Raw genomic sequence first — 13,906 nt, forward strand, 5'->3', positions numbered from 1 at the left:
TGTAATTGACTACAATTAGAACTATCTTTTCCAAACATTTCAACTGACGCAAGACTGCGATGACAGTGACCTTTATTAAAACCCAGTCCCTCGAAACCGACGGACTCATAAACTAGCCACTACGCACTCAAGGCGTTTCAATCGTTTGAAAATATTTATATTATAAAGGATAAACAATATCTACGTACTAACCCATTAAACAATGCGACTTACAAAAGGTCGCAAGTTCAATATAAAACTTGGGAAAAGTACATCTTACGATAAGGGAATAAAAACAATTTACTTACGACAAAACTGTGGATGTTACCAGAAAAAACTACTTCATTAAATAATCGTATACTGTACTCACAAACGTAACGATCGAACGTGATATCATGTTTAAAGTGTTCTATTTTTAAATTCATTTTCGTAGACGTCTACGAGTCACGTAGAGTTTTGATTAATTTTAGACGTTACCGATTTCTCAAGGAACGAATCAAAATGTTTATTTTTAGGGTTGGGATTGTTTCATTTTCTGCTATAATTTACCGGTGAAATATATATTTGTTTTCATGATTTTCATTTGCTAATTACAAAGTTATTTATATTTACGAAATTGAGTTGCTCACTATTAACAGTCCGTTTTTTTTCTATATGTAGATTATCTGGCAATGTTATCCGTCGGTACTAAGCCCTAAATTAATTAAAAACACATATCAATCACGTGAAAATTCAGTCGTACTTGCCCGGATCGATAACCGCGATCTTCGGCTTAGATATAATTCACTAAAAAAACAAAAGAAAAACTAAAGAGGTTTTACTATAATTAATTATAACGACAAAATTGTATCAAAAATTACCTTTAATAAACAAACAGATAACGTTATGTAACAAACCAATAGTTATATCTTACACGTATTAAAAACATGAATTACTACGCATTTGGTAATCTTTGTAATATAAACAGTTATGCAATTATCAAATTATATCTACATGGCGGGTACAATACAATTTTTTATGTAGGCATAATATAACATAATTGTTCATTAAATTTTCTTTAATATTTATAATGATTTGCGATCAACTTTGATTTGTTTATACTTTTGAATTTTTAAACAATCGATATAATGTACCATTAAAATTACTTCGTTATAATGTCGTAATATAAAAAATTTAAGTTAAACTCCCAATTTACCCCCTAAAGTGGAATTTTTCAAATAGACAAAACCCACCTATTTTTGCTAGTTCCTATTAGGGTAATATATTTTTTTACAACCTTCTGGTAATCTAGACTATTAATTCCAATTCTATAACGTCATTCCAACAAAATACTGATCTCTAATGTATATATAATTTAATAACGCATAAATTGTTCAATAATTTAGGATTGTAACGAATACATCTTTTTCATTACATTTATTTATTCTAAAATAATATTCGAACGTTTACACATTCATTTAAACAAAAACGAGGTTACGATTACAATAATGTTAATCGATTAACAACAGATACACAGACATTCTACAATACCTAATATATATATAAAGTATCAACGTTTACGTCAGTGTACATGCCGTTTCGATTAAAAATGCCGTGGCGTACAAAACTATAATTATTATATTTAATAGATAATATAATATTAACAACAAAATCCTTTTTTGTACAAGACGTTATGCGATGTTTCTAAATTTGAAATTGTTCTTTTGTTTTTTTTTTCAATTTAGATTTAATAACCGAAGGAATTACGACATCACATTCTTTTTTATTTTTAATAACTGTCACGGGTATAAATACAAAAGGTCTTAAAGCTGATTACTAACAAATGAATTCAAAACAGGTGAAGACTCGAGGCAATTGGTAGCAGTCACCTGGATTTCGAGTTGTTTAACAGCTGATCATATTTCTTCATTTGTTTCGAAGCAAGTTCCACATCCACATCAGTTAGGAAGTACGCTTCGAAGTTCGGAAGCGGTCGTAATATTGCATATAGACGTTCAGCGTATTTCCTAAGGAAATAAATTTATTTCTTGGAATTATTGTTAACTACATTAAGGTTTCTGGCTTGATTCACATCTGGATTCTTTGGGAGAAATTTGAAAAAATCGGAGTTTTCAATAATGTGGAATTAATTATTTGCTTTTGAACAATGGGGTATGACACGTAAGATCTCAAGGCAATTGGCGATATGAGGAATGGTTAATAATACTAACAACACCAATATCCATTGCCGGTGACCACGTATCATCAAGTAGCCATTGTACATAAAAATTAAAAAAGGGCTACTGATATTGGTCCTTTTATTGATACCAGTAAGATTCTAATCGTGAGTGAGTATCAAATATACTTAGTTGGATTATACCTTGTGTCTGTATTTTTGTCTTGTAGTAGTTCCGCGAGTGAGCGGAGAGCGTGTCTCCGCGCCGCTGCAGCGGATGGCGGGCGCATGCGCAAGATCTGTCGGCCTCCTTCGGCGAGGGCGCAACATACAACGAGGAGACGGGCGGATGAGCAACGGACAAGTACGCTCTTGTGACTAGAATATACATATTAATTTAAATAATTGTTACCGGCTCCAAATATAACAATAACTATAACTACGTTATATTATCGTAAATCGACTTTTAAGTAGTCTAATATTTTTCATTTCATTTTACCTAGGAGGACTCTAAAAAATATGTTAAATATGCAATTATTTTTATTACTTTTTAGTGCATTTTTATATGTTTTAAAATAGTGTTTTGTTTGAAGTCGGTTTTTCTTTTTGTTAAAATTTTATTTATTAATATCACGAATAAATTTAATCGACGAAATTGATATCGCAACTCCAATAATATCATATACATTATATATACATATTTATATATGTAGTAAGATTAAGTATCAGTGTGTAAATATTTGTATGAATTGTATGAAAGTTTATGACTGAATGACATGACACCGATGGTTTTAAAAATCTCTCTCAGATTGGGTTGTCTGGAAAAGATGAATAATTAGCCATAAGTCCGCACATTGTACAACACTCTCAATCAACATTTATTTTTTATTTATCGTTTTTGAATTTTACCAACTTTTTTAATTCTTTTTCTGATTGTTAATTTTTGTTTGCGGTGTACAATAAAGCATACGTCATTCATTCACAAAAAAAATCTTCTTGGAACAAATCATTGAACATATTTATATCTCTCTCTCTCGCTCATATTTTTTTAGATTATACCCCTCGTTGCCTAACGGCCTTTGCAGTACTGTCATTAATATGAGCTGATCTGTCAACCTGCAATATCGGTTGGTTTATCTAATTAACTACAGGCAAATACGAAACACAAAAGATAAACAAGAATTCGTAACAGCTTTGAGTTTAGAATTGGTAAGCAAATATATTATAACGTACCTATTTCGATCACACCTTACCAGTGGCGGATTTACCAATAGGCTAAGTAGGCTGGAGCCCGGGGGTCCCAGAGGCACACCCTTGCGGCGACTATGGGCGGAGACCTTTCGCTGCCGAGCGTTATCAACGCCATGCTCGGTAGCGAGATGTGCTGGTCATAGATGCGCTCCTTCTGCGAAAGTGTCATCTCGCAGAAGGAAGTCGCGGAGCGGGAGCGGGAAGAGAGTGCTGCCGCTGACTCGCTCCGCAGAAGACGACCGGGGAGGAGGAGAAGGCGCTACGCGCACCTTCTCCCACCGCCTCAATAGGCGCCGCAGGGACTAGGAGGGTCCCAGTACCCCGGGAATCACCCCTAGGTGTTAGAGGCCCGAATAGGTGGGCCGACCATCACGGTAGCACGCGTAAGCGATCCCGTGGCGTCCATCGAAAGACGGAGAGGGTTTTTTAGTGGGTAAACCCGGCGTACTTCGGCGCACTAGGCGTCCAGGGCTCCGGGGAGTCCCACCACTTTCCATCACGTGGGAAGAAAAAGAAAAAAGGAGGCTGGAGCCTAGGACGGCAGATTTAGAGGGGCGGCAAATTTAGTCCAAATTTGTTATTATTATCTTACAGAAATTAAAAATAAAAACTTATAATTATATGCATACACATAACGTCCGTAATCCGTATACTCGTCACTACGTAGCGGTTTGGAAAAATAGTCTCGATAAAATAAGACAGAAATATCACCTACTTTATTATCATATTAATAACGGGAAAAAATCGACGTAATGAGGACGATAGAACACAGAAGCGTAGCGTGCCTTAGCGGGGTCCCGTATAAAAATTTGTTTGGGGGCCCTTAGGAAGGGTAAAGATTTCTCAGAAAAAAATGCATGAAATTAATAGAAATATTTATTCATCATAATTATCTGTTTGTAACTTTTCCAAATTTTTTACAAACAATTTAAATTAATTACATACACACTCTCCTTGCTTTTTTTCGGCAAATAAAATTTTAAATTTAAGGTCCATAGCTACTAAGTGAACCGGTGAAGGCAGGGAGCTACTTCCCCGCCATCAGATATGTGACTAAGATTAGCCGGCCCCAGTCCGAGAATTTGTATAATGAAGACTCGATTTCACACACAAGTTTGTTCCGGGTTTCTCCACCTACTGTGTCTACGGCACTGTCATCTTCATAGCAATGAATGTTACAGTAGGCATTGATATGTTGAAGAATCCGAGTGGGTGATAGACCGCAACCTTGTGGAACATCAGCATTAACGAATTTTAAATCAGAGCATTCACCATGTATAACGAATTTAGTGCTCCGATCTGCCAAAAAGCTTAATATCCCGGAAACCCGTTGAAATTATGCGCTAATACCCCCTCCTTGCTCTCAACTGCTTCTGGCCATCTATGAGTAAGGTAATCTAGAAGATCATCGGCTGAACGCCCCCGACGAAAATGAGAACAAGAAGGTGATGGCTATAGGCCTATAATTAATCGGACGGGTCTGGGCAGTTGCCCTTTTTAGGGATAGGATGCACCAAAGCAGTCTTCCAGGAGTTACTCAATAAAAAATATAGGGTTATTGGTAATTCGACGTATTTTCGTTAGGAGGTGATAGGGGTGACTATTTGCAATGTTTTTGAGTTATCACGTTTTTTAGTTTTTTTTTTCAAGATTTGTCAAAAATGCAACTTCAAATATTTATTTTAAAAAAGTATCATTTAAATCAACTTTTGTCTTCTGATTTATAAAAGAAATTAAACACTAGAAAATTTTCAGTATTTAAACAATAATTATCGGTCCAAATTTAAAAATGCGGGCTGGAAAACGATTTTTTTTATTGCTTTTTTCCTCAAAAATACCTTAAAAACAAAAAACTAAAAAAACATCCAATTAAAATAAAATACTAACTTATTTAACTTGCTTTATAGAAATTAAATATTAAAATAAAATTTAGAAACATAAACAGTTGCATATCGCTCGTCGCCCGTCGCTCGCGCACAGTGTGCAGAGGCCATTACGCGGGAATAATAGAAATTGTTTTTTTTTTTTACTTTTGTCATTTGTGAAATAAAAAAAAAAGTTGGGAAGATTTTATTAATTTTTGCTTACGCTAGTTGGGGGCCCCGTGGCCCGGGGGCCCCGTATAATTGATACGGCAGATACGGCGGTAGCTACGCCCCTGATAGAACACCAATCATAAATGTTGCAAAAAAAAAAGTAGGGGCGGCAAAAATTGAATAGCCTACTAGCGGCAGATTTGTAAATCCACCACTGTACCTTACAGATATTGTCAAGATTGTTTGGTACCGTAAATAATACAGACGATTCTTCACATGAAAAGTATATAATATCGTTTAATATATTTTTTTAATCAAGTGAAGATCGCATAGAAAGTAAATGACATATATTTTGTATTACTGTATATTACCTAACTCCATAGACGCAGATGGCGGCGACACAGTGCGTGACGTCAACGTTGCACACGATCTCGTCCAGCGCAACATTCGCTTCGCGCCTCACGGACCGGTTGAAGCTGCCAGTCTTCGTCAGCAACGTTGACATAGCCTCGTAAAAGTCCTGCACAAAAGGATCTTCAACTATTTACTTCAGCTATAAGCCGAGATAGTCCACTAGTTAACATGCATCTCAATCCAAGATTGCGGATAACGCAGTCAAGTACCACTTAATTTTCGTGTGCTCAATTTGTGTGTATATTTCAGTTTGTCCCCGGCTGTGAAATAAAATATCTTGGGGAAATCTACATGAAATTAAATTAAAAGTTTGCCACATGTATATCTACCAAACCACGCAGCGTGGTGGAATAAATTTCAAAGCTTTTGCTCAAAGGTTGAGATTGAAGTAGATAAGTGCATCCTATTAATGACTCATTGCCCAGCAGTAAGTCATTAATAGGATGCACTTATCTACTTATCTATTTGAACCATTATTTTTACGTGTGGGCAAGGAAACTCATTTCATAAATTTGTAATTATATTATCTTAATTCAATAGATTTTTTTGCAAAGGTTAGATTATTCTCATAATAAGTTTTAAATAGGGACTGACCGAGGACGCTACCGTGTTGAATGAAAATACATTTTTTAAGTTTATATGTCTTTCATATATTTATTTTGTGCACGAATAATATCCATATTGTAAAGATATATGTATATTAGGAAAAAAATCTGTCACTTGTAATATCTGACAAGCCCCAGTGTAATAATTTGATACAAAATTCTTGCTCTGAATTCCCCTCAATAATGGAGTTGACTTATGCCAATCATATTAAATTATATATTATCAGTGGCGGATTTACCAATGCTAAGTAGGCTGGAGTCTAGGGCGGTAGATTTAGAGGGGCGGCAAATTTAATCCAAATTTGTTATTATCTTACAGAATTAAAAAAATATATAATTATATGCATACACATTACGTCCGTAATCCGTGTACTCGTCACTACATAGCGATTTGGAAAAATAATCTAGTAACTGACAGAAATATCACGTAGTTTATAATCATACTAATAACGGGAAAAAAGCGATGTAATGAGATAGAACACAAATTAAAAAAAAATTGGATAGCCTATTAGCCGACTAGCGGCAAATTTGCAAACCCGCTACTGTATATTATTGAAAAAATATTAGCTTACAGGTTTTTTAGTATAATTGGTGTTTTTCAATATTTCCGCGAGTGTCTTGCAGGCTGCACGAGCGACTTGCGTACGCGGAGACTCTGTGTGCAGCGACACCTGATACATACAATATAATAGGCTATTTGACAATGCGAAAAATAAATTGTGAATTATTGTAATCAGTGTATATTATGAGTTTAAAAATGGTTATTTACTAACGAAAGTTAAAAATAATACTTAATTTATTAAAAAATCCATAAATAAAAATGCATTTTTTCAAACGTTTGTCACGTGACAGAAAACGCTCCGGCACAAAATTGGCCGGGCTTATGATGAAGTCACTTTCTTGTAAACTTTGCTTTTCTACTATATGTACTACAGATTAAAATACAGGACAGTGATGCCACTGACCCCATTGCAGCGCCATATTGTCCAAGTAGCGTATTTAAATATGGAATGATATTTTAAATATGATATTTTTCGGCAAATATGTACTCGAAGTAAAAAACACAACTTATACTGGGTGCCTTAACTTCTACTAAATAATATAAAATGGATTTTAAAAACCAGTCAAATAGCCTATTATTGTTATTTTGCGAATACATTATAGAAAAGCGAATGATGTATTTATTATGTACCTGTCTTATTAAATCAGCAATGCGATTCTCCGTGACAACGGACCAAAACTTTTCAAAACCTCTCGGTAAATCTTCTAATGTTTCTTTTATTTCCTGCCTAGAAAATGATTAAATAGTTAAATAAAAAAAACTCACAGAAATGATTACACATTTCTCAAACGTGCTAAGTCCGATAATGTTTAAAATTCGATAGGACCTTATGTAAGTAAAGTATATATTTTTGTGGCCAATAAGTAGATTAAAAAAAATATATAAATATTGGACAACATGACATACAAAAACAAGAAAATAATGTATATGACATTACTCTGATCCCAATGTAAGAAACTAAAGCACTTGTGTTATGGAAAATCAGAAGTAATGAGGGTACCATAGAAAACTAATGAACTTTTTCTATCTCGACCCGGTCGGGTTTCGAACCCGGGACCTCGGAGACCGGAATTGCGACCATGGAGGTCATCATTTAATTAAATAAATAAATTTAAGATATAGTTTCCGGTTGTTGCTCGAAGTCTTGTTAACGAGTTATAGGTCTTGTTTTATTACTATCTATATAAGTATTGTATTTATTTACTTTAAATTATCTTTTTGTCTTTTTGAGTATAAATTCTTAAACCTCAAATTATATTGATTATTTTGCAAAGCCTATCTTATTTATTAAGCCTATATTGCCTTCTGGCGTTCTGATATTATTGATATTCAATTTTCAGAGACAATGAGATTTTATACACAACAACTTCTTGTAAAATGTTACAATGAGGGTAGGCTTAGTAACATAAGAAATATATACGAATTTAAGAAATATATATAACTCTTGGTGGTAGTTAGTGTTTAAGTTAGATTTAAAACTGAAACTTTACCAAGACGATGAACGTAGTTTGCGTAGTAGTTCCACGCAGAAACCGTCACATGCTTTTTCAGCTGTGTCGCATATCCGGGTTTCATTCGGAGATGACAAACTGCTGGGCGATACACTCCTGCTTGAGTATCTAGGCCTGTTCAGACAAGGCAATTGTTATGTGTTTTATGATCAATCTTTTGTAATTCATAAGTTTTTCAGACGGCCATGATTTATAATTAAGTGATTTTTTTTAATTTCTATATTAATATTATAAATGTAAAAGTATCACTGTTTGGCTGAAAAGCTGAAACGAATTTGAATAAATTTTCTATGAAGCAAACTTGAACTCTGAGAAAGGATATAGTCTACTTTTTTGCCTGACACATGACAACCAACACCGTAAAACGCGAGCGGAGCCCCGCTGGCGATTACTAGTGTTTAATAAATGTAACCGACAAAGTTAAGCAAATGCGTTTAATATAAGATCTACTTATACGGTCATTTTTTTCTACGCTTCTTTGTGCAAACCTTGTTTTATTCGCACTCATTTTGAGCTCCTTTATCTTTCCTTGTATACTGATTATATCGAAGGAACCATTGACTGATGATTGTTGTACACTTGATGTGAAACAATTTGTTTTGTTGCTGGTGTTTTTAGGCAACCCTTCTAAATGAATTGAAGGTAAGTGAACAATATCTTTCGCGATCTTCATCGGTTCTAAAATGTAAAATAAAAAATTAGATACACATTATTTGGGATTGGCAAATGATATTACGAGGCTGATGCAATGATGATCAGAATTTCATTTTATATAAAGCGGGTAGACATATGACTCCACTCCTCATAGTAAGGGATAGTCCAAGTTCAAACGTGAAGACACCATTACAGTCAGTCAGCCAGCCCATATGATGCCTCGTTTGAAGGAGTTCAGGTTATAAGGAGGGAAACATGTGTGCTGGGTAAAAATTCCATTTTTGGTGGGGCGACAAAAAGTTGCCGAATTTCTGTGTCCGATGGAGTTATTGTCACAATTAGGTTGTGTCATCGCAAGCCAGTACTCATAGACTTGTGATGAAAAGAGGAAGTAGGAATTTGAAAGAATAATTCCTTAGGATTGAATAAGAGCACGCGATCGTACATTTAATAATAAACGATGATTCAAAAATATTTATGGCAGGGTTTAGTATAATAATAAATCTACGACTATTAAATCTCGTATTCTAAATTCTTAGTTTAATATCAGTAATACTATGTTTGTTGGAACGAAAAGTGTTTGTGTATGGTTTGGTTGTAATGGTTTATTAAAAGGAAGCACCTCGTCGAATTGTCTATAATACTATTCTTATAAATAAATAAATACTTACCAGTACTTTTATTTAGATGCGGATTTTCACCGGATGCTAAATTTTTGGTACCTATTTCCCATCTATCAAATTGTTCATTCTGTTTTTCGTATAAGGAAGGCAGCACGCCAGTTTTCTCTAAATGTTTTTGATTATTTAAAGTAAATAAAAAGTTAAGATGGGGATTTGAACAAGACTGATGTTTATAAATAGGAGGCAATTTTATATTGTTGTTCCCTTCTGTGCTTTCGAGATCTGAGGACAACGATACTTTCATGCCGGCATTGTTTTCAAAGATTGTATCGTTATCGCTGTACTCGTTACTTTTAGTTAATGTCTGAATACTCGGCGTTACGTCAACCATACTTTCTTTCTTCTGTACCGTTTCTTCTGTTAGAGGTGATAATAAACCAAAATTACGGAATGGCGGATCCACTGATAAAATTGGTGATAATAACTGTGGACTCTTTGATAATCTACTGTACAGTTCTTCAACGTCACTGTCAATAGAATTCAGCATCTCGCTCGTTTCACTGTTGTCGTCTCTACTCTTAGTTTTACTATCAAAATATTCGTTTTCCATCAAAGAATCATTTTCGATATCAGAGTCAAAATTACTTGATTCAAATTCACTGGTGTAGCTGTTATGGACTTTAATTGGAATTTTATTTTCTGCATCTTCCTGTTTTTCATCTTCAATGAAATGAATAACGTCTTCAGATGGGTTCTCTACAACCTTTACATCTGTGTTTTTGTCTTTATCTAATAGACAGAAAACTGCGGCTGTGTCTTCAAAAGTATTCGTTAAAATCATATTACTGGTATAATTTTGCATGTTCTGAAAATTTTGTTTGAAAATATTTTCATTTTCATATTGTGTTTCTCTCAGTTCGTCACTATTATAGCTACAATTTCTTCCAAGTATATGTATTTTATAAGCTATTGATTTATTTTCGGTTATAGACACAAATGAAGTTTGTGTTTCCAGCGTGTTTTCTGTTGGTTTTTTTATATCTTTCTGAGCCAGTTCAATAATAGTCTTACTAGTTTGCGTGAATATCTCCTGAGCTATTATATTACATACTGGCATGCTTGAGCCAGCGGACTTGTCCATTGAATATACAGGATTGGTAGCTTTAGGATCTTGCCTTACATTTAAAATCGATTCTTTATCTGTTAAATTTATATCGCTTTCACTTTTATGCACTTGGAATGTTTTGTCACTGTCGTCACTATCATATTCTAAGACGTATGTATCTTTACCAGATGAATTATTTTTGTCTGAACTGCTGTCTGTAAAATCTAATGAATATAGCGCTGACGTGGTCACACTTTTTTGGGAGTCCGTATATTTAACATCGCCTACAATGTCTTCGACGTCATCATCCTATAAAACAAGTTATATTTTATAAATTATCTATATTTTGATACAATTAACGCAAACTATAATTTATATCATAAGCTGTTTCAATATATGACTTACATTAAATTAAATGTTATGAACATAAGTATCAAGACTATTTGCAAAAACGACGCAATAGAATTCAATAAAAAAGATAATGCGTACTTTAGTTTATTTCAAATGGATTGCATTCCCATAAAGTTAACCACAAAGTCTAGTAATCTATAAATTAAGTTAATAAGTGTATTTGAACTGTGCAATATTAATGACATAGCTCTGTCAGTGTGTCTTAAAATCCGCTGCACTTATTATTGGTGAGTAAAATGTTTTGTCAATTAATATATATCTGATATATCTTACCATAGTTATAAATTTTGGAACTAAATTTAGATTGAATCATATCATTTAGCTGTAGTGCAACCACGACACAGCGAATTCAGCATTTACTAATATTTACGTATAATTCTGACGGGCCATGACACTTTGAACGAGGAAAATACTGGTATTGAAACTTTTTATTATAAAATGATATAAAGAGTTTTTATTTAAAAAATTAAATCCTTAAATGTCATTCTTTTTTTTGTTACAAGTTATATTTGTATCTCTGCAGTATATTTATATCTTTTTTGTCCGCTAATTTTTATTACCAGGCAACTTCACAAACCGTGCATCTTAACCGATGATCACGGGTTCAAACCAGGTGTGCTTATAATTTATCTCGTGCTCGGCGGTGAAGGAAAACATCATGAGGAAACCTGCATGTGTCTCATTTCATCGAAATTCTACCACATGTGCTATCCACCAACCCGCATTGGAACAGCGTGGTGGAATATGTTCCAAGCCTTCTCCTTAATGGGAGAGAAGGCCTTAGCCCAGCAGTGGGAAATTTCCAGGCTATTACTTTACTTACTTTTTTGGACAAGTAGAAAAATGAAACAAATAAATAAAATGATGAAATATATATTCAAGTCTAATAAAATCTCACCTAACACTACAACATTTTTGTAGAACATTATCACAACAAGATATACCCATTTGTTTGATAGTACCAGGGGCGTAGCCAGAGTACAGCTCTTTCTAAAATAATGATGCATCGGAAAACGATTTCTAAATACAGCTATACAAAGCTCAGTTTCAGTTGACTAACAGACACATGAAGCCAAGCCTTAATTGGTTCAATGTTTTTGAAATGTGTCATTTTTATTAAATCTATTAAGACGATTCAAATACCTTCGATATTGCTGTTGATCAACTTTAATGAGCTCGTGTAAAGACCGTTTAATGAATACATTTCAAGTAAATACCGAGATTAATTTGCGGAAAAGAAATAATTATAAGAAACATCTAATTCCTTTTCAGCAAACGAAACATAACTGGCTACGCCTGTAAATATAAATATTTTATTCACACAAAACATCTAAGGTAAGTACACAGTGTATAGAAATCACTTGAAATTCAATTTGAACAATTTTAATGGCAATGTTACATTGTTTTGAAACATCGATGTCGTTACTGGTTATCATTTATTTTTACACACTGTAAATATGTGCTAGGCTTAAGATATTTAATTAGGAAAGATTAAAGAAGATATGGTCAGAAAGAATGTTACGTGTGAGATGACGTCCGACAGAGAAGTATGGAAGGAGAAGACATGCTTCGGGGACCCCAAGTTATATTGGGATAAGGGCAGGAGGATGATGATGCCTAAACGTGTGGGTACATAAACGATATATTTCCATGTATTACTTCAACGCGAAGCATGAGCGTGATTTATAAGCACAAATATTGGTATAGACATTCAGTGTTTCTTTAGTTTTAAGATTTATGTGGTAATGACACCATTTGCAACTTATGTTGGAGACGTTTCTTTTCGCGGAAGTCTCTTTGAAGTAAAGCCTCTAATACTTTGCAATAAAGTATCAGAACGATAAGTATGATCTGATATAAGTGTATTCTAATGAATAAATAAACGTCATTGCCATTAAAATTGATTAAAAACGAGTTTCAAGGTCATCATTGCCCACACAAGTATAGCCATGACAATTGTAGATCTTATTGTCTGATAAACATGATGGCATGTTCAGAAGACTAAATATCATACATGTGCGATGTATTTAGTCTTTGGTGCTACTTCAGTTGTTTAAACCTCAAAAGTGATTTTTAAATAACGAATAAGTGAATTAGTAAACGTCGTGTAAAATACACAAAATAGGGAAAATTTGCCTTAAGTTGTATCTTAGAATGATGACAATACATTCGCACAGGTTACCTTAGTAACAGATAGGGTTTTACATGTAAAGATCTGATCACTATCAAGTCGCGCCCATCCACATTCTATGCGTGTTGTAAATATATACTAAGAGTCGCCCGCGGTTTTGCTCGCGTTTTAGGATGTTGGTTGTCACGTGCCAGGCAAAAAGTAGCTTATGTCCTTTATTCAAGTCAGTTCAGCGGTCGTGAAAGAGCGAAACACAGACAGGTAGACGGACAAAGTTACTTTCACATTTATAATATTCATATGGATTATGTTTTTCTTACAAGGTATTCTATAACTAAACTAAGGATAAATTATAGTTCCATCATTTTACTGCACGCCGACAAGTTGATGTGGATTGGCGCAACTTCACGATTACATAGATCGATATGACAGATTAAAAATGTAGGTTCAAACCATAGATATAACAAGA

General features: G+C 34.1%; 1 protein-coding gene across 1 annotated transcript; it reads right to left on the reverse strand.

The window, feature by feature from the left end:
• Window positions 1-1,376: 1,376 nt before the first annotated feature.
• LOC124535263 lies at window positions 1,377-11,890 on the reverse strand. The gene is made up of 9 exons (XM_047111401.1): window positions 11,580-11,890; window positions 9,839-11,204; window positions 9,002-9,191; window positions 8,493-8,627; window positions 7,633-7,729; window positions 7,013-7,111; window positions 5,793-5,941; window positions 2,339-2,512; window positions 1,377-1,985 (listed from the first exon to the last, which is right to left on the reverse strand). The coding sequence occupies exons 1-9, from the start codon at window positions 11,580-11,582 to the stop codon at window positions 1,844-1,846; spliced, it is 2,355 nt and encodes a 784-aa protein (XP_046967357.1). The 5' UTR covers window positions 11,583-11,890; the 3' UTR covers window positions 1,377-1,843.
• Between the last annotated feature and the right edge of the window lie 2,016 nt (window positions 11,891-13,906).

This window comes from Vanessa cardui, chromosome 14 (assembly GCF_905220365.1).
Source record: "Vanessa cardui chromosome 14, ilVanCard2.1, whole genome shotgun sequence".
Lineage (NCBI taxonomy): Eukaryota > Metazoa > Arthropoda > Insecta > Lepidoptera > Nymphalidae > Vanessa > Vanessa cardui.